The sequence below is a fragment of the Ambystoma mexicanum genome, chromosome 1p (genome assembly GCF_040938575.1).
Source record: "Ambystoma mexicanum isolate Mex_15411 chromosome 1p, UKY_AmexF1_1, whole genome shotgun sequence".
Taxonomy (NCBI): Eukaryota; Metazoa; Chordata; class Amphibia; order Caudata; family Ambystomatidae; genus Ambystoma; species Ambystoma mexicanum.
In genome coordinates, this window is record NC_090921.1 from 224610303 (window position 1) to 224634901 (window position 24599).

Consider the following 24599-nt stretch of genomic DNA (forward strand, 5'->3'; position numbering starts at 1 on the left):
CTTCTTTAGTTATATGGAACTAATCCTCGACAATTTATAGCTTGAAAGAAATATAAGTTATGTCATAATTGCAGGCAATCTGAATCTCCATATGCTGCCGAATGCAAATCATCAATATAATCAAGGAGAAACTAGATGGAATGAATTAATGGAAGAGAGTCAATATGGGATGCTTAATGGGGCAATCCAGGGTGACATACCTGCTCATCAGACATGGCAAAGAGCCTTTAAAAGCAACAATTGATTGCAACTTTATGGATAGAATTGACTTCAGTCATAAAAACAGGTGGACCGAGTGACCATAATCAAATGTGTTTGACGTGGACATGGAGATTGCAAAATCAACAAAAAGTTAAACAAGCTGCAGGGCAGTTTATAGCGAACAATGGGAGAAATAGGATAAAATGGTCAGAAGCATTGTTAGACTTTGATAAACTATTAACAAATACACAAACAAAATGCTAGGTTGCAGCCATGCAAGACGACCAATGGCCAGCTAGCCTCAAACATCTCCATGCCTCTGACCTCGCCATAAGAGGAAAGCTACACTAAGATGCAGGATTCGAGAACTAAACTGTCTTCCACTACCAGAAAGAACATCTCAGACAAAACAGTTGAAGTTGTCGTATACAAACTGGTTATAAGGAGGAAGGGCCCTTCAGTACCAGCAAGATAGTGAACAGATGCTAACTCAAATAGCAAATAAAACATCAGCTGTATGGACCCTGTTAAATGAGGCTACTTTGATCTCAAGCGCCTGTTCAAACAAATGCTATTGCTGAAAGAGTCTGGGGTCAATACTATCAAGAGGTTTATCGGTCACCCTTGCCGAGATGTCAAGTGAATTCTACGATGTGCAACTTGAATCATTTAATAGACTGATAGGGAGGAAATCTTATTCTTTATATCAAAGTTGAGCACATCTCGTGCCCCTGGACCAGATGGTCTTGATAATAGCATGTTAAAAAATAATCCAGAAATATGGGCATCAATATTGTATAAAATCTTCTGTCAAATCATGTGTAGTGGTATAATACCAAATTCTTGGTAAAAGTCGATAATCCCACTTCAAAAAATGAAATCGATCTGATCCAGCTTCCTATAGACCAATCGCCCTACTAGACTGCCCTGGAAAAAATGTGCGCGCCTAGTCTTAAGGGGCTTTAATCAATGGCTGTCAAAGAAAAAAATAAAGAATTTTTAAAAAAGAGACCCCTATCAAACAGGCTTTATTGCAGGCCTTGCTACAAGTTCATTTGTTAATTTTAATTGCTATAATAGCTCACAATCAAGAGAAAAAACCAGCCCTTATATAGGTCTTTCGTTGACTTCCGAATGGCATTTGATTCTGTGGCTAGGGAATTACTCTTCAAAAAAAATTCATGGATCATAAACGCCCATGGAAGATACTGAAGTGGTTGATAGAGTTCCATGAAAACACTGCCATTTAGATGAGAATGAGCTTGGATGGCACGCTCTCTCTTCCCAAATGGAAGAGCGATTATTGGAAGAATCTATTATTTTTACCATCCTCCATACCTACTGCAGTAATCAGGCATGAATTGGGGTCAATATTGTTACATGCAAATTACAAATGGAAAATGTGCACCCTATACTGCAATGTATGGCTAAAGAGAACAGCAATGGACTTTTTGTGTTATCTCAACACGTTGAAAACTCCTACAAAAAACTTTTACAAAAACTTGGAAAGCAAAAGTACATGAACATCTGCACAATGCTGATATTTCACAGGAATTACAGACCAATCCCGAACAAGCTAAAAGAAAATTATGGGAAACTGATTGTATTAAAACCAAAAGAAAAATGTCTTAACTATAAGGACATCTCAAAATCCTCTAATGTCAAAGCGATACGGTATAATGGAGATTTTAGAGAAATCTCCGAGCCCTCAGCATCGTGCAGATTTCATGCGACTCTGACTGAATCTGTGGAAAACAGGAAATCCTAGTAAAATTGTATCCTTTAAAACAAGTGAATCCGGATTTCCAAGATGGCCGCGGGTGCGGAGTAGCTGTGTCGGCCGACCTCTCCCTGCCTATGAGTGGAAGTGCGGCGGTCCACCACCCCGCGGCACTCCTTTGGCCTGCGAATCGGGGCGGAATTCTGCGCACCCACCGGTGGACCGGGGGTGCCGGAAGAAAAGGGGGAGCGTCGCCCCGGGAGCCCCCCCAGGGCAAACGATCGAGCGGGGGGGCGGATCATCCCCGGCGGCTCGCGCACCGGCACCGGTGAGGGGAGCTAGGCGGCGCCCTCGGCGTCGGGGCTGGAGAGAGGAGGAGCGCAGCCGTTGGAATCGGCTCTGCGGCAGGAGGGCGGGGAGATCGTCCCCTGTGGAGCCGGGCTTCCCCCCCCTTGGACTCGGGGCTGGCCGTGAGCGGCGTCCTGGCGCAGAACGGCAGAGCAGCGTGGAGGCTGTTTAGGAAGCGCCTGGCGGCGCAGTGTACAGCCGCCTGCACGTCTGCAAGAAGCGCTGCGGCGGGGCTGCTGTCCTGAGAGGGAGGTGCCCGGGCAGCTGGAGGCCGGGTTTGAGGCCGGGTGGCGGAGGAGTGCGGCGTTGAAGAAGGGGACCCGGAGGACATGTGGAGGAGATACTCACTGTGACTGGCGAGGCCCTGGGAGATGTACGGGCCATTTCCCAGTGGCGCAACGTGGTGGAGCACTGGGCCACGGTGAGTGTGGCGTAAAGAGGAGGAGTGCGGGGGCTGCAAGGTTTTAGCTACCCACCCAAGAAACTGAGCAGCCCGGAGGGGCCCGGATCAGGTGGGGCTTTTCAGGGTGAATTGGGAAGGTGTTTGCTGACCTCCCTCCCCACTCTGGTCTGTGGTGATTAGTATTGGTGAACAGGCTGGGGGCTGCCTGAAGGCTCGGGGGGGGGGGCAGGGGGCCCGGATTAGCGACAGGACACCCTGTTGGGCATTTTACCACTGCGGATCACCCCCTCTCCCTCCATCTTGAGAACATCTCGCTGTACACCCCGTTGTCACCCCGTGGCTGGACCACTTACAGCCGACTCAGGTTCCTGTTGATGGCCACTCGCTCTAAGGGAAAGAGTGGAAGGGCGCAGCAACCCTCAAGGGACATTCAGAGTACACTCCACTCTCTGTGGCTCCCGCAGGACATGGGGGACAGTACTGGGGATGGCAATGAGGGTTTAGGGAGGAGTCTTGCTAAGGACTGTACGCAGGGGCGACCCCAGATGCTTGGCCAAGACCTCATGGAGGAAATTCAGACGCTCCCCGCCAGATTGGCCAAGACCTTTCAAGACCAGTTTCAGCTAATGCGCACTGATCTGAATGAAGCGTTGGGGGAGATCAAGCGGGAAATGAAGCAGCTAGGGGACAGGACATATCTCCTGGAGAGGGGTTTGCAGGAGGTCGAGAAGGAGACTACAGCGAATAGTGAAGCGTTGGAGCGCCTGGACATTGCGACCCGGAACCTGGAGTTACAGATGGAGGATGTTGAAAACAGATCTCGGAGGATTAACATAAGGGTGAGGCAGCTTCCGGAATCCGTCTTGGACAGGGACTTGAAACAGGAATTGCAGGGGGTGTTTGCGGGCATCCTTGGCGAGGTGGCCCCAGGTGATATCGAATTGGACCGGGTCCACAGAGTTGGGCGACCCGCTAAGGGGCCTACCGCAAGGCCGCGGGATGTACTCGCCGCCTTCTCTCGATACGCTCAGAAGGAGGCGGTGCTCCTCGCTGCGAGGAAAAAGGAACCGATTCCGTTTAGAGGCCAGAAGATAGCTCTTTCAGGATTTGGCTAATGCGACTCAGATAAAAAGAAGGAAGATGGCGCCAGTGTTGAAGGCCCTACTTGAACGGGGGATACGATACAGGTGGACATTTCCTTTTGGTCTGGTCTTTGAGTGGGAAGGCTCTTTGAAGCGCATAACATCAGTTCAGGAGGGAGCAGATGTGTTGCGTTTGGATCTGGAGGAGGATTCTCTGAGCAGGGAAGGGAGAGGTACGGGGAGTGGGCAGCGGGAGAGGCCCTGGGAGTGGTCCACAGTGGCAGATAAAAGATGGAGGGAGAATGGTGGCATGCAGGGGGAGGATAGAGGGTCCTGCCTGGAGGGTGGCAGTGGCGGAAGGGCTCAAGTATAATCGTTCCTCTAGTTGAATAAGGGGTGGTGGACCTTTAAGGTTGACATGGGAGCTCGGAGTCAGGGAGGGTAACATTTTGGGGTGGTTCCACTCTAAGTTGGGGTTATGGAGTGGAGGAGAGGTGGGCGGGGGGTGCGTTTGGGAGGGGGTTGTAGCACCAACTGGGAAGGCGTCAGTCCTAGGCTTGACGGGAAAGAGGCCGGAAATAAAGAAGGGCAAAGGCCCTCCCCACATCTTGTGGGTGGGGCAGGGAGTTAAGAGGGAGGACCTGGAGGGGTGTGGGAGAGGGGGTCTCCGAGGAGCAATCTGGTTACCAGTGTGGGGTTCAAATGGATGACGCATAATGTACGGGGTTTGAACTCCCCGCTTAAGCGGTCCAAATTGGAGCAATTCATCGGTTCTCACAAACCAGATGTTCTGGCTCTGCAAGAGACCCACTTGCTGCGGAAGGATCAACACAGGCTGAAGTTCAGGGGATTCCCGCTAATTCTTTTCGCATCAGGCCTCTCCAAGAAAGGTGGGGTGGCGCTGGCATTTGGAAGGGGGTTTGATTTTCGGGTTGCAGACACCATCCGGGATAAGAAGGGGAGATACATCATGGTTCGGGGAGAGTACATGGGTTCGCACTTCACAATAGTGTCGGTGTATAGCCCAAATGTGGGGCAAGACCAGTTTCTGCGTGGGTTGGTGGGAACCCTACAAGATTTTGCAAGGGGACATATAATTTTGATGGGGGGACTTGAATCTGGCGTGGGATGGAAGGAGGGATCGTTCGCAGCTGAGGGAAGGGGGAGGGGGTGCGGTTGCATCACCTACATTGAAGGAAAGGTGGGAGGAAGCGGGTTTGCGAGATGTGTGGAGTGTTAAGGGGGAAGGAGGAGGAGTTTACGTTTCTCTCGGATGTTCACAGGTCCCAGTCGAGAATCGACTATATCTGGGTGTCCGCGAGTCTGATCGGGGGGGGTTGGCTCCATAGAGGTAGGCCCCGTGGGGATAGCGGACCACATGGTAGTCCAAATGCGGCTATGGTTGGGGAGCAGAAGGCCGGGGCTGTGGAGGTGGAAGCTCCCCGAGGCGCTACTGAGAGACCAGGTGACGAGTGGGGAGATAGAGAGGAGGATCCGGGAATATTTTGACCAGAACAGTGATCTGGACACGAGCCTGGAGGTGAGATGGGACGCTTTCAAGGCCACGTTGAGGGGAGATTTAATCGCCCTGCAGGCGGAGAGATATAGGCAGATGCGGCGGAGAGGAGCAGTTGGAAAAAGAGGTGGAGGTCGCTAGGGTGCGAGTGGGGGAAAATCCGTCTTCTAAAGAATTGTATAAGGAGTATAGGGCGGTCGAGGGTCAACTGGGGATCCTCAGGAATAAAAAGGCGGAGGCGGCCATGCTCAGGGTTAGGCACCAGTACTATGCAAAAGCTAACAAGGCCGACTCGCTCCTGGCGCGCTTACTGAAGGGTGAGAGGGAACGTAATGTAATCGGGGCTTTGAGAAGTAGGGATGGGGCGAGACTCACCAAGACAGAGGAGATTAAAGAGAGGCTAGCTGAATTTTACGAGGATTTATACTCCTCACAGAACCCGTCAGGGGAAGCTCAGAGGAAGTTCTTGGAGGGCCTCGCACTCCCACGGCTCTCTGATGAAGAGAGGGTACAATTAAGCCGAGCTATCTCAGAGGATGAGGTGAGGGCAACTATATCCGCCCTCCCCCGGGGCAAGGCCCCTGGCCCGGATGGCTACCAAGCAGCCTTTTATAAGCACTTTTCTCACCTCCTCGGTCCGCATCTGACTCAACTGTTCAACTCCTTCAGAGCCAGGGGGGTATCACCCCATCGATGGAGGAGGCTAAGATAACGCTTATACACAAGGCGGGTAAAGACCCCGAGGAGTGTACATCGTATCGCCCCATTGCCCTCATAAACACAGAGGCAAAAATATACACCAAAATTCTAGCGAAGAGGCTGGAGAGGTACCTTCCAACATCGGTTCACCAGGACCAGTCGGGCTTTGTGGTAGGGAGGCAGACTGCCGATAATATTCGAAGGGTGGCCCACATTGTTGAGAAGGCACGAAAGACGGCCACTCCGGCGATTCTTTTAGCGTTGGACGCAGAAAAAGCGTTCGATCGAGTGGAGTGGTCGTTCTTATTCCGGGTAATGGAGCGGATGGGGCTAGGTCCAGGTTTCATTAGCATGGTTCAGGCGAATTACAGGAATCCCAGGTCACGGATCCTGGTCAATGGGGAAACCTCTAACTCAATTGGGCTTAGAAGAGGTACGAAACAGGGCTGTCCCCTGTCCCCCTTGCTATTTGCGATTTACCTGGAACCCCTTTTATTGGCCATAAGAGAATCCAATCATATCTGGGGTGTACCGTTCGGGGAGGGCCAACATAAAGTGGCAGCTTTTGCTGATGATATGCTGCTAATGTTAACGCGACCGCAGGAGTCTATTAAGGCGTGTGAGGCACTGTTGACCGAATTTGGGGAGGCATCAGGTCTGCGTATCAATCTGCAAAAATCCAAATTGATGAATCTATCTTTAGAAGGAGGGAGGCACAGGTACTTAGGGAGGTTTCCCCGTTTCGGTGGAGCCCAGGTGGGATCAGGTATTTAGGGGTTTGGATTACCCCCTCACTAGTCGGGTGGTATAGCGCGAACTACCCCCCCTTTGCTTAAAGATATCAAGAGACTTAAGGCGCTGGGGTGCCCTTAGGATCTCCTGGCTGGGGAGGAGGGAAGCAGTTAAGATGGTGATTCTGCCTCGCATTTTATATTTTTTTCAAGCAATCCCCTTGGCAATCCCACAGCGCTTTTTCAGGGAACTTGACCAGGTGGTTAGGGACTTCATATGGGAGGGGAAGAAGCTGCGCCTGTCTTGGCGCCTCCTTACGGCGTCCAGGGATCGAGGGGGCCTGGGGCTGCCGGATTTCCGGCGGTATCATGACACTGCACTCCTCCGGGTAATTAGGGAATGGTTCGGAGACACTTATGTGAAGCATTGGGTACAAATGGATAGGGCAATTGCGCGGCACCACCTGGGTGAAGTTCTATGGCTTCCGCAGAAGTTGCGGCCGTCGCACATATATAGGAGTGACAAAGGGAGTGGTGGCCGCTTGGGACAGGGTGGTGGAGAGCCGGGGGCGCTCATCCTTTCCGTCCGCCTTTACCCCCGTTTTTGATAATGGAGACTTCACACCGGAATTGGAGAGAGGGGCTTTGAGCGTGGGATATGGGCGGCTGTAAGACCCTGAGGGACATGTTTAGCAATGGCACGATTAAAACATTCAGAGAATGCAAGCAGGCATTTGGAGTAGGCGAGGGGGAGAGACACAGATACTTTCAACTAAGACATTGGGTAATGTCAACTGAGATGAGGAGAGGGGCCACGAGGGAGCTCACACACTTTGAACGTTTTCCTTTTGACACATGATGGTACCAGGGGCTTGATATCAGATCTGTATAAACTTCTGGAGGGCGCGGGCCCGGCGGTTATGTGGCCGTATATGAAGGTTTGGGAGCAGCAGAGGGGAGTGGGGATGGAGGGAAGAGATTGGGAGAGACTATGGAGGTTGGTCCCTAAATTGATAAGATCTCCCCGATTACAGGAAGCCTGGTACAAGTACATTTTTGATTGGCCCTACACTCCAGCCAAACTACACACGATGTACCCCACTAACTCAAGTGATTGCTGGAGGGGTTGCGGGGAGATGGGCACGGCGTTGCATATCTGGTAGAACTGCCCATTTATTAGACCCTTTTGGCGTGAAATCGCAGGTGCCCTGGCTCAGACTCAAGAATCAGGGGAGCCTCAGAGCCCCAGAAAGATGCTATTGGGTATGAGTGGGGTGGAGGAGCGGGGAGGAGGGGCGAGAACCCCCAAGGTGCACGTTGTTTTTGTTTTGGCAGCAATGGGGTTAATCGCACTGAACTGGAAGAGCCCGAGGATCCCTACTGAGAGCGATTGGCTTAGGAAAATGTGGGACATTGTTTCCTTAGAGTGGGCCTCTTATGCGGTTGAGGGGAGGCTGGAGAACTTTGCAGCGGATTGGGGTGAGACTTTGGAATACTTGAAAGGAGATTTCAGGGAGCAATGGTGCCCCCAAAGACTAAAACTGTTAGACATCTACAGCTGCTAGGCCGGATTGGCTTATTTGAGTTTGAGGGTTGTTCTTTTCTAGGTGCTACAACCGGGTAAAGGGGGAGCGGGGTTGGGGGGGTTTAGGTGGTTGATTCTTTCTTGCTTTAATGATTTGCTGGATTTGTGAAAATTAATAAACAGAAATTATAAAAAAAAAAAAACAAGTGAATCCATTGTGCAGATATTGTAATGGAATAACTGAAAACTTGAAACATTATGGTGGAATGTGACAGCTTGTTACCACAGAGAATCAAATATTTTAAAAGTTATTTTGAATCATACAGTAACTTAACCATGCAAACATTACGGGAAAGAATTCTTCACGCCGAGTTAAGAATAGTAAGGTATGCAGCTGTAAATTTCCTTCGGGAGCTAAAATTAGACATTGATTGCAGTATGGAAGCAAAAATGATAAAATGAGACAGTATGATGTAAATGTTGTTATAAAATATACAAAAGGTTAACCTGTTACCATCGGGTCTGGTGCACAATACAAATTAATAAGCAATCCATTTTTTGGATAATTGAAACTTAATCATTTACTTTTTTGCTTCCTTCTTTTTTCCTTCTATTTACCTTGTAATTATACATCAATTTTAATATTTGAAATGTATTGTAAATTGTTTAAATTTAAATGTTGAAAGGTTTAAACTTTTCAGCCAAACCAATAAAAATAAAATTTTAAAAAGTCAACCGTTTACCCCACGTTAGGCAGAATCCTGTGCAGTGCCTTCAGGGACCACTACACACAATTAAGACTACAGGTGGTGATACAAGTTTTACCTTTGGTACAAGCCTGTACTACTGTCAGTGGTAGCAGTGGCGGAGAAGCCAGGCTCATCTCAAGGGTATATGAGCAGTAGCAGAGATTACACAAAGGGACCACAATTACTGTGACTCAAGCAAACACTGACTCAAGGTTTCAGGTAGAAAAATATAAGAACATTTATTTTTAAACCATTCGTTATAAACACAAGACTTCTATTAAACGTCAATAAAAACCACACGTTAAATATACTACAACTAACCAATTCACTTTGTACAGTAAGTCTCAAGGTAAGTACCCTGTGTTGGAATGAACCGGTGATGGGCACAAAAACATGTTACCATGGATATGAATGCGATCACTTTTTGACAGTTCGGTATACTAAACAAACGCGTATCCGTGACATGAAATGCTACTGGGGCAAAAACACACTTGGCACCCGAGATACCCAGAGGGAGTTGGAGGCAAACGTCACAGGCAATATTTTGGTTAGGCAGGCAGAATCAAAAAACACTCAGACAGGAGTTCAAAAGTCAAAGGGCCGGAGCCAGAGTCGAAGACACCGGGGCCAGTTGCCAAAGATCACACGGTCTAACAGTTCACGATTCAAAGGAGCCAAAAGTACTTCGATATTGTTAATGTTCGGAAGCAAAAGTTATAAGGAGGGAAGACAAGGTCAAGCCTTGGAAATTAAGAAAAAGGGATTCACCCAGTTTCCTCAACAGAACACAGTACCTTGTTCCAATGGTGCAGCTGGTGCCCTGGCAGTTGTTCCTGTTGGTTTCCCGCAGACCCACGATTCCTGGAGCTTCGTCGAGAAGGACGACGTCTGAATGGGGTCTGCACCACACAGGGATGAGGCCGGCAGCAGCGACACGGAATAAAAGGTGCGCTCCTTAAAAACAGGAGAGGCTCTTCAAGTGGCTATCCGGACCACTACAGCAGTGTCCGGATAGCCACAGTTAAGAGTGGGGGAAAAGCTCTCACTCTTACCAGGTGGAAAAAAAACTCCAGAAGTCCAGCAAAGCTGCTGGGGGACTCACTAGGTGAGGGAAATTAGCCATAAATGAGAATTCTCCCTAACACCCCACTATTGGCTGAAGGTCAAATGGACTAAAAGGTCTTTAAATTGGCAGGGGAACCATCAGCTTTACATTTAAACAAAAAGACAGACTTTCTCCTTTTCGTGATAGAAAAGACCTAAAAGGACTCTAAAGAAGGAAAAAATAAACATTTTCCTCCACAAAAGTCAAAGGGGAAATTTTATTCGTCTGTAGACCCCAAAAAAAAAAAAAATCAACACATGTCTAATGGAGATTCAAACTAAAGGGTAAAAGCACAGAGAAAAAAAGAAGCTCTTTACCTGGACATTTCTCGGGGGTGTCCTCGCCACCCTCTTTGCAGTTTTCCTTAGTGTTTCCTCAAAGTCACTACCAGTGTCGGACTGAAATTCTGACTCTCGGCCCATATACCTTAAGAAAATAAAAAGCATTTGAATCCCCTTCAATAGCAAGCTACTTGTCAAACCCTCACCGGCACTCACCACCTAAGTAGAAGGCCCTGCTCAAGGGAATGAACAACATTAAAAGATTCCACAAAGAATTAATGCTTACCACCGGTCTAATAAATAAGCATGCACACTGTACTGGCCTCGATGCCAGGAATACCTTTAAGGCAAAAGATCAATAAGCACTGAAAATAACACTACAGGCTTCACTCCTGGCACTGCATCATAGGGTTTGAAATTAAGATTTGATGAACAGGAGGTTATCAGGCATCACCAAGTTGGCAGGAGCTACCCGTGCGGAACCTGGAGCTAGTACGTAGTGCACTGCAAGTCTAACTCCCACACGAGATGCAAATTCACTTCCATTTTATACAACTTTAAATGTCTCCTTGAGGTGCCCCAATGGTTCCTCATGCACAAAATGTAATGTCACATATGTTTGCATGGCACAAGTATGCCTGGGAATTCAAAGGTAGCTCCTTGTAGCTGTTAGTGTTAAGCTCTCCTAGACAACAAGCAGGAGCTCAAAAGCTTCCAGACATTTTGAACCATGCAAAAAGGGATGCTTGAAAAGGAGGGCACCATTTAGATTGTACACAGATGAACTCCTTGTTAGAAAGGGTTCTTTTTGCAATTTCCCACCATACATTTCAATGGAACCCTGAGCATACTTGCCCATGTTGTGAACCCCTGCCTGACCTTTTGAGCAGAGTAGTTGTAGCTCCACTTCCCAGATCATTTATTTTGGCAGGCACTGGTGAGCCCTTAAAGCTACAAGTGCAGGAGGACGTTTTCACCTTAGTCATGTTTTTCTATATTTTGCTGTAGCACACCCCACATTATAGTGGAGCGCAGCAGGGGTACTTTGTGCATAGGACAGGCTGATATCAGTCCATGCTAGACCCATGCTGGATAACAATGGTTAAAGGTAAGCAACTTAAACATTCTCTGGCATGGATTCACATGCTCATGCATAACAAAAACACACAGTACACATTACACAACTACAGGAGGTGGCAAGGCTCAACAGAAGCAATTAACATTTACCACTGGAACAGACTCACCTGAAGCAAACAAGTTGCGTAGCACTGCTTGGCCGACTCTGGACTCCTTCCTGGAATCCCTGCAGACACAGTAGAACTTTGTGTAGGTGTGCGTGGACCTCCACGTAGCAGCCCTGCAGATGTCTAGCAGGGGCACACCAGACAAACGCTGCCGTCACAGCGATCACTCTGGTGGAGTGGGCTCTCTGAAACGGTCAGTTCACCAACCAATGGCAGTGCATGATGCAGCCGGAGAGCCATCTTGTAAAGGGAAGCCTTGGACAAAGCCTTCCCATGGTTCACAGGGCCAAAGTTCACAAACAATTGAGAGGTCTTCCGAAAACCTGTGCGCGTCACGTAGAGCACGAGCAAGGTCCAACGAATGCAAGGCCCTCTCGGCTGGCAACTAAGGTTTTGGGAAGCAAACAGGCAACACCAAAGGCTCTTTGAGGTGGAATTCCGACTAAACCTTCGGCATGAAAGAGGGGTGCGTAGGCAGTATCACCCTTGATTTGTGAAAAGTCGGGTACGGTTGCTTGCAGGATAGGGCCTGGATCTCCCCTACATGTCTGGCAGAGGTGACGGCCACAAGGAAAGCGGTCTTCCATGAGAGAAACTTGAGTGGGGCCTGATGCATAGACTTGAAGGGAGCCTCCATGAGCCTCGTCAGAATCCTATTGAGTTCCCACACCAGGACCAGTGCTTTCACCGGCAGGAAGGATTGGAAAAGGCCTTTGAGAATCTCTTTGTCAAGTCTGTGCGACCGCAGCAAGGATCAACCCAGGGATCTGGTTTAGCAGGAGATAGCCGCCAGATGTACCTTGATGGAAGCGTGTGCCAGCCCAGCCTTTACCTTGGGGGAGCAAATATTTCCACTTATGACCATAGCACTTCAAAGTCGACACCGCCCTGGCATTGGCGAGTACCTCCCTACAGTCTGCTGGCTAATCATAACCTCCAAACTCTAAGGCTGCAGTAGCAAAGCCTGAGGTTCAGCGATCCTGGGTCGTGATAAAGGATTCTGCCTCCCTCTCTGGCGAGAGGATCTGGAACGGCAACTTGACTGGCGGTGCTGTTGACAAGTCGAGAAGGTCCAGATACCAAATATGCCTCGGCCACGCCGGGGCGATAAGTGTCATCTTGCATTGGCACTGTCCGAGTGAGTCGTTATATGTGGATGCATCCTCATGGCACCTGATCCGCTACACACAGGAGTACCTTATACTCATATGTGGATGCATCCTAATGGCACTTGATCCCCTACACACAGTAGTACCTTATACTACTTCTATGTGGATGCATCCTCATGGCACCTGATCCCCTACACACAGGAGTACCTTATACTCATATGTGGATGCATCCTAATGGCACCTGATCCCCTACACACAGGAGTACCTTATACTCATATGTGGATGCATCCTAATGGCACCTGATCCCCTACACACTTGGGCCATACCTTATACTCATATGTGGATGCATCCTCCTCACACCTGATCCCCTACACACAGGATAGTACCTTATACTCCTATGTGGATGCATCCTCATGGCACCTGATCCCCTACACACAGGATAGTACCTTATACTCATATGTGGATGCATCCTCATGGCACCTGATCCCCTACACAGAGGATAGTACCTTATACTCATATGTGGATGCATCCTCATGGCACCTGATCCCCTACACAGGATAATACCTTATACTCATTATATGTGGATGCTGCATCCTCACACCTGATCCCCTACACAGAGGATAGTACCTTATACTCATATGTGGATGCATCCTCATGGCACCCGATCCCCTACACACAGGAGTACCTTATACTTCTCCTTTGTGGATGCATCCTCATGGCATCTGATCCCCTACACACAGGGCCATACCTTATACTCATTATATGTGGATGCATCCTCCTTGCACCTGATCCCCTACACACAGGATAGTACCCTATACTCATATGTGGATGCATCCTCATGGCACCTGATCCCCTACACACAGGATAGTACCTTATACTCATATGTGGATGCATCCTCATGGCACCTGATCCCCTACACACAGGATAGTACCTTATACTCATATGTGGATGCATCCTCATGGCACCTGATCCACTACACACATGATAGTACCTTATACTCATTATATGTGGATGCATCCTCATGGCACCTGATCCCCTACACACAGGATAGTACCTTATACTCATATGTGGATGCATCCTCATGGCACCTGATCCACTACACACATGATAGTACCTTATACTCATTATTTGTGGATGCATCCTCATGGCACCTGATCCACTACACACGATAGTACCTTATACTCATTTTATGTGGATGCATCCTCATGGCACCTGATCCCCTACACACAGGATAGTACCTTATACTCATATGTGGATGCATCCTCATGGCACCTGATCCACTACACACGATAGTACCTTATACTCATTTTATGTGGATGCATCCTCATGGCACCTGATCCCCTACACACAGGATAGTACCTTATACTCATTATATGTGGATGCATCATCCTCACACCTGATCCCCCTAAACACAGGATAGTACCTTATACTCATATGTGGATGCATCCTCATGGCACCTGATCCACTACACACATGATAGTACCTTATACTCATATGTGGATGCATCCTCATGGCACCTGATCCCCTACACACAGGATAGTACCTTATACTCATCCTCATGGCACCTGATACCCTACACAGCAGGAGAAGGAACTGAGGGAACGCATACAGAAACAGTCCTTCCTACGAGAAGGAGAACGCATCCCCTAAACTCCTCGGCTGGTGGAACTTGCTGGCAAACGTCTGGCATTTGGAGTTTGCTGCTGTCAGATCGATCAGGGAAATGCACCATTTGACGAACAGCTGGTCCACCTGATCCTGACGAAGCTCTCACTAGTGGCAGGAGCGCAGTTACCGGCTGAGGGAGTCTGAGATGGTGTCCTTGACTCCCGCCAGGTGAAAAGGGACGAGGAACATCCCCACAACCGACGGCCCAGTGCCACAAGTCCTGGGCCATACTTGGAGCGTGGGAGGTTGGGGGGCGGTTCAAAGCAGGTGCTCCCCAGGTTCCTGATGTAGAACATGGTGGTGTTGTTGTCCGTGAAGAACTTCACCACCTTGCCCTTCAGAGACGGTTGGAACGACTTGAGGGCCCAGAATACCGCCCATAGTTTCAGGATGTTGATATGCAGATCCTTCTCCGGTAGCCACAGGCCTCTGGCATGTAAACGTCCAGTGTGCACTCCCCAACCTTCCAGGGAGGCATCCGTGGTCAGTGTCTCCTGGTATTGTGGGGTGTGGGGGGTGTGAAAACCCATGCCTTGGGTGATGAAGGAGCAGACCCCCCCCACCACCACCACATTGCCCTTCGGAACTCCTCGTTGAGACAGACGAGGTAGATGCAGGAAGGATGACATAATGCCCAGTAACGACTTGATGGCCAGCACTGTGGCCGTCTTCGCCGACAACAGTCTTTGCACCTTTCCTTGATTGGCTGCTAGCCTCTCCTCCTAGGGTGATACCAGGCAAGACACTGGAGTCTGGCGCTGAGGAACAGCGCGTTCTGCGATGCCGTTAAGCAGGACTTTGGATAGTTGATCGAGAATCCCAGATCCAGCAATAGTTGGTCACCTTTGTGTGTTCGTCGGCCAGCTCCCGCGAGCAGGGACTTACCCGACAGTCTTCCAGGTACGGGTATTCCCTGTAGACTTAGATGGGCTGCCACTGGTGCCAGGCATTTTGTGAACACTCTTGGGGCCGACTTCAAGCAGAATGGTAGGGCCTTGAACTGGTAGTGCTGTCACTGCACCACAAAGCGTAGAAACCACTGGTTAATTGTGAATGGGGACATGGAAAGCATCCTCCAGGTCCAACTACGTCAAGAAATCCCCTTTCTCCAGTTGGCCGATCAGGTGCTGCAAAGTGACAATCCTGAATTATTGGCACTTTAAGTATTTGTTCAGACGTCTTGGATCCAGGATGGGTCTACAGGCCCCCGTCTTTCTGACTAGTTCTATCGCCCCTTTTCGTTGCGCGGCTCGTACCTCTTCCAAAAGCGGAGGGATGTACTGCTCCCTGCAGGGTAACCGGCGGAATACGAGGATACCTGCGTTGGAACTCCAATGTGTGTCCCTGGGTCAGAGCGTCCAGCACCCATCGGTCGGTGGTGGTGGTCCTTCTCCACTCGATGACTAACCTCATCAGCCAGCTTCCCACTGGGTTGCACGAGTGGTGGCCCGACGTCTTGAACAGTTCAGACTTGCTTGGACGCCAGCAGCCTGCCCTGCGGGCGATGCTGTCCTCCGCTACCGCAGGCCTGGGCGTGGCCTCTGTAGGAGTCTTGCGTTGAGGACCGGGGCGGCTGTCTAAGACCTTGAGAAACCTTTTGATGCACTGCTTTCCCCCTGAAGGAGCGATAAGACGATTGGAGCTGCTGGAGAGTGCCGAGGGAACGGGTCGTCTCTATTCGTCTTGATGGCCTGGAGGGACTCAGCCTTCCCAAACCGATTCTCTCTTTCGAAGGGCATGGTCTGTACCCTGACAGAAATGAGTGGCCCTCATCCATCCCTGCCAACGAAGGCAGAGACTGTTCCCCATCCGACATAAACCTGTGTCGGCGATGTCCACCGTCACCTTGGTGATATGGTCTGATGCCACTTCTCGTTCCTGGAAGAGGGCGAGTGCTTCCTCCCGGATGATAAGATTGAACTCCAGAATCGGTCCTAGCTTGTACCACAATTCCCGGTCATACCTTGCTAGGATCCCCGATGCGTTGGCCACCTTGATTGTGGATGCCACGTGTAAATCACTTTCATCCCCATGGCGTCCATCCTTCCCCCCGCTGTCCGTAGGGACGGATGACGATTGAGACTGGTTAGCCGACCGTTTTCTCAGAGTAGCCGACAACAGAGTCCAGTGACGGCTGAGACCTCAGGCACTTGGGTACGGAATCCGGCACCCTATATTACTTCTCCAGCCTATCCCTCTCGTCTGGAGGTGTGCAAGGGTTCTTCATGAGGGCTAGGCCCTCTTCCCAAATATCGTCCAGAAAGGGCACTGCCATTACAGTCTTCCTTTTGACCTCTCGCCTTCGATACAAGAAGCCCTCCTCCGTGGTTTCCTCAAGTACCAGCTGGAAGACCTTGGATGCCCTGGCGATCATGGAGTGGAACAATCCCACCTCGTCCGGTGGGGAAACCCTATGAAGAGCATCCAAATGTGGCGATTCATTGTCCACAGGGCCGTATCGTCCCCATATCAGGGTCCACTGGGTGAGTTGGGGCCCAACGTGGTGGAGGAGGTTGGTCGGGGACCTGGGACATCCTCATCTGGATCTCCGACACCAAGGTTTGGAGAGTTGATAAGGAAATGTCCCTAAACTGAAACTGTAGCAAAGGAAAAACTAGGCCCATATGCCATAGTCTGCGTGGACTTTTGATCTTCGCCGTCTGTGGACGAAACCTCCATAGTTTGAGCAGTGACCTGGGAAGACTGTTTCGAGGCCTTTTCATCCCTCCCCTTTTTTCCACCCTGAGGGGCCTGCACCGGGACCTGGGTTGATGGCTTAACCCCTTCTAGGATGCCTACAGCCTTAGCCAAGGCTTCTGCGGCAGTGTCATGCCGTGGTGGCAGGGACACTTTCTGCACCATGGGAGCCACCCTCGTAGAATCAGCACCGGCAGCTGCTGTGGTAGTTGCAGTAATCGACGACGAAAACTTCAACTGAGCCGGTTGAGCCTGCTTGGGCTGCATGGCCTTCTCCTATGCCCTTTGCTTATCAGATCTCTCCTGTAGCTTTGCCTGGGTGGATAACTTTCTCTTCGAAGAGGGTGATGTTGATTGCGCCCTATCCACTGTGACCCGCATTAGCAGCGTACCCAGTGGACTCGGACTTGCAAATCTTGGCCTCATCTTGGACCCCCATGGACGGGGTTCCCTCAAAGAACATAGAAGACCACACCTTGGACCGGTCGGTCCTGGACGAGCACGGGTCAGAGGCCTTATTTGAGTTCAGCCATGCCGCCAACCTACTGGGCCTGTCTTTCGTCATCTTAAAAAAAATCTTGGCATATCTCGCACTACCTCCTTATGGTCCGGCTGTAGGCAGAGGAATTGCAGGTGCTCGTCTTTTACAAACACATTCCATAGCCCGCATTTGGTGTAGGGCCTGAAGTGGCACCTTCCCTCCTTCACCTCCGACATGGTCGGAGTGCGCGATGGAGGCCCAAGATGGCCTTCTAGAATCTTCGCCCTTGAGGGCCGCAGAACTTCACCGGCAGGCGAGCAAAAGAGCACACAGGCTCTTTGGAACAGAAATTGAACTTTCCTCATAGAAAAATCATACAAATAGCTTGGAGAGCAACTCGAGGACTCCCAACACTAAAGTGTATAGTGAAAATCTGAACACAGCTGCCAGAGGTGGGGCTTAGGGAGAGGACTGTCATTGGATGGGGGCAGAATGACCCAGAGGGCAGTGATTGGTTTAGAGGAGAAAGTGTCTGGTACTAAGAGCCACTCTACTACGAAATTGAATGCAAGCACAGGCAAGGTGGTCTTTAATGCCGGAGCAGAAATGATCAGTATTCCCAGCTCTCAAAGGCTACTCTCCCCACATGAACTTTGAAATAATGGTGGAACAAACGCCCCAGGAAAATATGTCTGAAACCGAAATGAATGAATTAGTGAGACATAATAAACCACGAATACAGGGGTACCTTTTTGGCAGGGGTAGGTAGCAGAGGATGTAAAATTCTTGAGAGCGGGACGGACCAAACTCAGGATGGGGCATTGAGAGGGGAGTGGGATCCGTGGGAGATGCACTCAAAGGGAGTGTCGAGTGCAGAGGGTCCATTAGAACAGAAAGACCCATCCAGGATTGAACAAAGATGAGCCCCAGAAAAATAATCAAAGGTTTAACAAGAACTGTTAAATGCCCGAATGTACGGGAGGGGGAAAGCAGAATGAATGAGATAAAAGTTAACTACTATGATAATCTATTCCTGGAGTCCCGAAGAGAGGAGAAGGGGCATAGAACTCTACTAACGTCATCAAGGCCATTAAAGAGTGAAATGATGAACCTGAGAGAAAATCTTTGTGGAGGATAATAGCCTAATTTTGATTTATATGTTTGAAGGCGGGGTGGGGGGGGTCCCCCTCTCTTAATAGTTATAGAATCTTAAGTTTAACAGGATTCAAGGACTCAGGCTTATTTTTTCCAGAGGTATTAGGCTTGTGGACTTCATCCATAACACAATACGATTGTGAGATTGGTGGTACCCTCCAGATGATTTATTAATGAGTGAAACAGAAAATCTACAAAGGTTCGGATTTGATATTTATTTGGTAATGCGCACCAAACCCTTAGGTAGCTGGAAACAAACAGGACAAGTATACTTAGAGCTTAGTTACAGCAAATGCAGTGGGTACAGGCATACAGAGATAACTTGATACCACTTGCAGGTTACATTGAGGGCGTGGTGCAATAGGTCACATGTATATGTATATGTATATAATACAGTCAGGTGGACAGAGATGGCGAGGCAGATATCTAGAGGAGTACTAGGGAAGTGAGGCGAGTGTTAGCAGTCATTTGTACGTAACCAGTTCAGCACGTTTTGTCTGAATTTGGGGTAAGGTTGTTCAGTTCTAATGTCTAGTGCATTCCATGAGAGGGCTGCTTTGATCGGGACGCTAGAACCACCAGCTGTGGCTAGTTTGAATCTAGGAATCTCTAGGAGGTGGGCATTTGCAGACCTAGTTGGTCGTGTTGAGGTTCTCCCGATTATTCTTTCTGAAAGATATGGTGGTGCTATATTGTTCAGGCACTTCGATATAAGTGAAGCTGTTTTGAGAAGGATCCTGTCCTTTATATTTAACCAATGGGCATTTCTTCTGAATTTGGTAATGTGCTCTCTATTGGGGATATTTAGGGCAGCTCTTAGGACATTGTTTTGCAGCCTTTGGATTTTATCAGTGATTTGTTAGCGCCTGAGTACAAGGCGTTACAATAATCCAGTCTGGACATTATGAGTGCATTAGCCATGGTGATGCAGTGGTTTCAGAGAGAAAGGGTCTGCAGACCCGGATAAGCTTGCAAGTGTAGCAGTCGAGGATGCTAGCGAGTTAACTTGTTTCTTAAAGGTTAGTGTGGAATCAAGGTAGAAGCCTAACGTTTTAACTACGGGCATCACCTTAATAGAATTACAGTCAATATTGAATGAGGCATTACTAGGGCTGAGTTTTTTTTAGGTTCGTCGCTGAGCCTAGGATCATTATCTCAGCTTTGTCGTCATTCAGGCTGAGGCTGCGGGATGCCATCCATGCCTGAATGAGGCGGTATATCTTGTTTACCAAGGCCGTGTCCTTGAGAAAGTTGCCCGAAAGGGGAATGAGGATCTGGGTGTCATTTGCATAATTTGTGTAGGCGACACCCAGTCTGTCCAACTTGTCGAATAGGGGCTTAGTAAAGAAGTTATACATAGTAGATGAGACACCGGATCCCTGTAGTACGCCGCATGACATTTGTATAGGGTCAGCGGATGCTGAGGGGGAGAAGACTTTCATCGTGCGTTTGCTAGGAAGGACTGGACCGAAGGACTAGACCCAGATTATGGCATCACTTGAGAAATGGGCCTACCGACCTGAGGTGATTGCAGAAGACTGCGTGATCCACCAGATCGAAGGCTGCAGATAGGTCAAGGAGGAGTAGCATAGCCGTCTTCCCATTATCCTTCAACTTGTCGATTTGGGTATATTAAGGCTGTTTCCGTTCCATATAGAGGGCGGAAGCCGGATTGACGCGATCCTAATGGGTGGTTGACTTCAAGGTAATCCTGGATTTGAAGGATTAGATACCTTTCCTTTTATTCATCTCCGTAATAAAGAAGAAAATAACAGGGAACAAGTTATCGCTGCCGAGCCCTCTAGATTAGATCCGTTAGTTAGAGACATCACTTTGGAAACTAAGAGCACAAATGATGAAGTCAATTGGATACGACTCGCACTAACACTTAAGGAATCCATTCCACAACGAAAGGATTTGAAGCAAAACCTTTAGCGCTGACAATCGCACGTTAATATCTTGGAATGTTAGCGGCCTATTAAGATTACACTCTTTCCCCGAACTGCGTGGTTATCTTCAATCTTTTACCATAATATTTTTACAGGAAACGTTGCAGGTTGATATAGTGATGTTGGATGACTATGAAGTAACTAACCTGCCAGTGACTCGGGGGATTGCTGGAGACCCACTGGTGGTTTAGCCGTCACTATAAAAATTTGTTTGGGCTTCCGTAAACATGTCTGGGCTATCCACAGTGGAATTTTGGTTATTTTTCTAGAGCGTACCACACACTCTACTCTAAAGTGCCTTTGGAGGGTAGCTCAGGGGCAACGTGCTCGCCTTGGAAGCAAGACCACACGGAGCAACACACGTTCGATCCCCGGGTCCGCGCTTAGAAACCTCTGGCTATCAAGCGCATTATAAATCACCTATCAAAATGGCTACTATTGATTAACCTATATTGTTCACCGGAGAGGAACAGATGACACTCTGGAGAAACTGGGGGTTGGAGGATTATTATTGAGTGGTTGGTTGATAATAGAGGGGGGCACATCATAGCAGCAAGGGACTTTAATTCAGATTGCATATCTGAGGCAATAACTGACAGAGATGATACTGTTAGATAACAACCTTGAGACCTGGGAGGGGTTTACAAATACCAGAGTTAACTCACGTCAAAAGATCGGGGCAAAATGGAAATCTGCAATGGAAAATCTGTTTGGATGGGATAGCCAATTTGGCATGCCGGAGGACTCATCTATGATGGATTATATATTTGTCAGTAAAATCCTTGGGGATGCTCCAATTAAAGTCGAAGTGAGAACTTCTAGTGATCATGCTATGTGTCAAATTCGGTAGTGGTCTCGTTGAAGGCTTATTGATTTTTCCCAATGTATCTGTTCTCTCAAATGTGCAGAAATCCAGATGAACCTGGAATGTAAAGAACATGTGTAAATTAAACTCTAATGCTCAGGGATATTGAAAATAGTAACATGGAATGTAAGATTAAGAGATACTCCGTTGTGGAATTAAAAAATAACAGATTAATTTATTAACATGCCGGTGAAAGTTGACTATAACAAAGCCAGAAAGGCTAAATTGTATAGATAGAAGTTTAATTATCTTGTTCAACTAAATAAAACCAGGGTGGGGGGCGGGGAGGGGGCGCTGTTGAGCAGCCTGGAAAATGGCTGCTTAGCTTTTGGGCTCTGTACACCTCTGAGACAGAAATCCTACATCAACGGCGTATATTTTGTTTATCTAACTGCGAATCCTATCAACCTTGCTTGGCTTGGGCTATAATCTCCTTCAATCCCGGACGAAATCGGAGCTGTGACGCCCTAGTACTGTTGCCTGCTATCCTGGTGGTGTGCGCAGCCTCATTGACGGCGGAGTCGGGCCGTGGCTGCGCTGCGTGGGAGGCCGCCTGTCCTGATCTGCGGCTGAGCCACTTCCGGGGTCTGTGGTGACCTGAGGCTGTGGAGGGGGTGGGGTGTTTCGCCGCCCTGCATAGTTGTCGGAGGGCCGCTGCCACTACAGCTGTCCACCCGGTGCTGGGTGCAGACCGTGAATTGCCTGCACCCAGCGCGCGGTGGGAGGCCCTCGGCGGAAAGGGCCGCCATCCACCTACTGCCCCTCTTCTTGGAGCCGCCAGGCTGACCAGTGCTGTGTGCCCTTGTCCCCCCCCACCCCCTCTGTGACCGCTGATCCGCCAATCATCGCAGCCACGTCTGGCGGCACCTAATATCCAGATACTTCCCAGGCCCAGGCTGCCCCATTTGCTGTCTCCTTGGCAGAGCGCGGCCTGCAGGACTCTATTGGCTGCTCCACCACTGTGCCCCTCTGGCTTTGGCGACCTGCAGGGGGGGGGGGGCGCGCTGGTGTTCTCCTGCACCCTGAATGCGGATCAGACCGCAACAGATTCAGGTAGGAGATGGTTTGTGCCCCCATATAAGGATCCCGGATGCCAGGTGGCGCCAGGCCTGGAGTGGAACCCGCTCCTCCATACCGTGACATCTAGCCTCCCACTGGTGCTCTACTCCACAGCACCGCAACTGCTATCAGTGCCTGGGCTGTGGTGCGTGTCTTTGCTTGCAGCCCATGCCACCATAATATTCCTGCAGTGTGGTCTGGCGCACTCTGACTTACTCTCCTGACTGGGGGCCGCACGCCCTCGCCGCTGTGTCTACCCTATCACGTTAGTTGGCCTGCACTACTCAGCCCCACATTAACTTGGGATGCGTAATCCTCATTGTATCCATCGGGCGCTGCCTAGCACCTACTGTGCACGTCCTGTTTTCATTGCCACTGCCATTCCTAATCATACTGTTGGGTCCCAGAACACTCTGAATGCGGCTTATCATGGGTACTGCACTCGCACACCGGGGCCGCCTCTGCAGCCGTGTGGTCTCCGTCTAAGTGTGCCTTCAACTCCATCTTCCTGCACCGCTGCTGGACTACCCAGCTGCCAGCTAACTTCATTATCGACTACTGAACTGTCCGTTAGAACCATACGCCTGATATATTAGGACTACTGGCCACACTGCAATGTAGGACAGAGCCCGTGGTAACAACAAAGTGGGTGCCATGGACGAATTTGCCAAGGCAGCACCTCGGCCGGAGCCGGGGCACGCATCTGCCAATCAGGAAGAAACGGACTCACGTCCAAGCACGCCAACCCCTGACCTTGCCACAATGATGGAATCCATGGCCAAAAACTTTGCCTCTTCATGAAAACCTGGACGACATTAAAGCCAATGTCGCATCACTTAAATCTCAAATTGATCAGGCTGGTGCCAGGATCACCGAGGCGGAATCCAGAATTGGTACCAATGAGGATGCTCTGCATACGCTCCAGGACACTGTTGCATCACTCACACGCGATGAAGACGGTCAGGGCAAAGTGCGACGATTTGGAGTCCAGATCGCGCCGAAACAATGTTCGGATTATCGAGGTCCCTGAAAATGCCCTCAAAGGGCGCAAGGAGTTGGCAGTTGAAAATGTGCTTAAAGAACTGCTTGATGGCCGCGATTTATACCCCTTCTTTACGGTTGAACGTGCTCACCGGGCCCTCTCACCGCGGCCTAAAGCTGGCGACTTTCCCAGACCTATCATCGCCAGGATTCTCAACTATCGCGATATAGACCACATTCTTCGCCTGTCACGAGAAAAGGGTGAGCTTTGTCTTGGCTCGCAAGTCATAAGGATCATCCCGGATTTCTCTGTAGGAGTTCAACAGGAGCGGCGTCATTTTCTGGGTGTGAAGAAGCTTCAGAGGGAGCGCAACATCCCATACGCTATGCTGTTCCCAGCCAGACTCAAATTCCCCTTCAGGCAGAAACTATACTTCTTCACGGTTCTGGACGAGGCCGTGAAGTTAATCGAATCGCAGATACCTCTCCGTAACCCAGCTGAAGATCTCATGGACAATGACAGAGCCAGGCCCAATCCGTCTCCATGTCGTCTATGCCCTGAATATTGATGCTCATCTGTCTTTGACTCAGTGGGGGTTTGATATACTGGCCTGGTGGGGCTCATGCTTAGGGAAAAATAAACTCTTCCACTGTCCCTTGCGTGGGGGTGGGATTTACGGTGATGCGGATGCCGCTCAACATCCACCATCTTAGGTACAATGTTTACTCCATCATTCAACTATTCTTAAACTCCCAAAGGTTCATGTACTCCGAATCCCTTGAATTGCGTAAGAACAGCAGTGTCGGAGCCAACGCTTCCTTCGCACATGCATTGATATTTCAATCAACATGTGCTTTGTCACCTGTACTGGCATTAGAAGCTCTTACTCAATAACGTACCCGACATACTATTGCTTCCGAGTACACCCTTACTTACAGTTATGTTCTGATTTACCCGTAAGGCTTGGAGGTGCCGACTCATGCCTGCAGTTGCTCCGATTCTACTTACTAGTCACCGCATAGGTCTGTGC

General features: G+C 49.4%; 1 protein-coding gene across 1 annotated transcript in view; it reads right to left on the minus strand.

Moving 5' to 3' along the window:
• Nucleotides 1-24599, minus strand: part of STAG3 (STAG3 cohesin complex component) — a 2261782-nt gene that overhangs the window by 2159347 nt on the left and 77836 nt on the right. The window contains exon 3 of the mRNA XM_069646424.1: nt 10397-10505. Within this exon, the coding sequence (XP_069502525.1) occupies nt 10397-10505 (109 nt within the window). The remainder of the gene's footprint in view (nt 1-10396; nt 10506-24599) is intronic.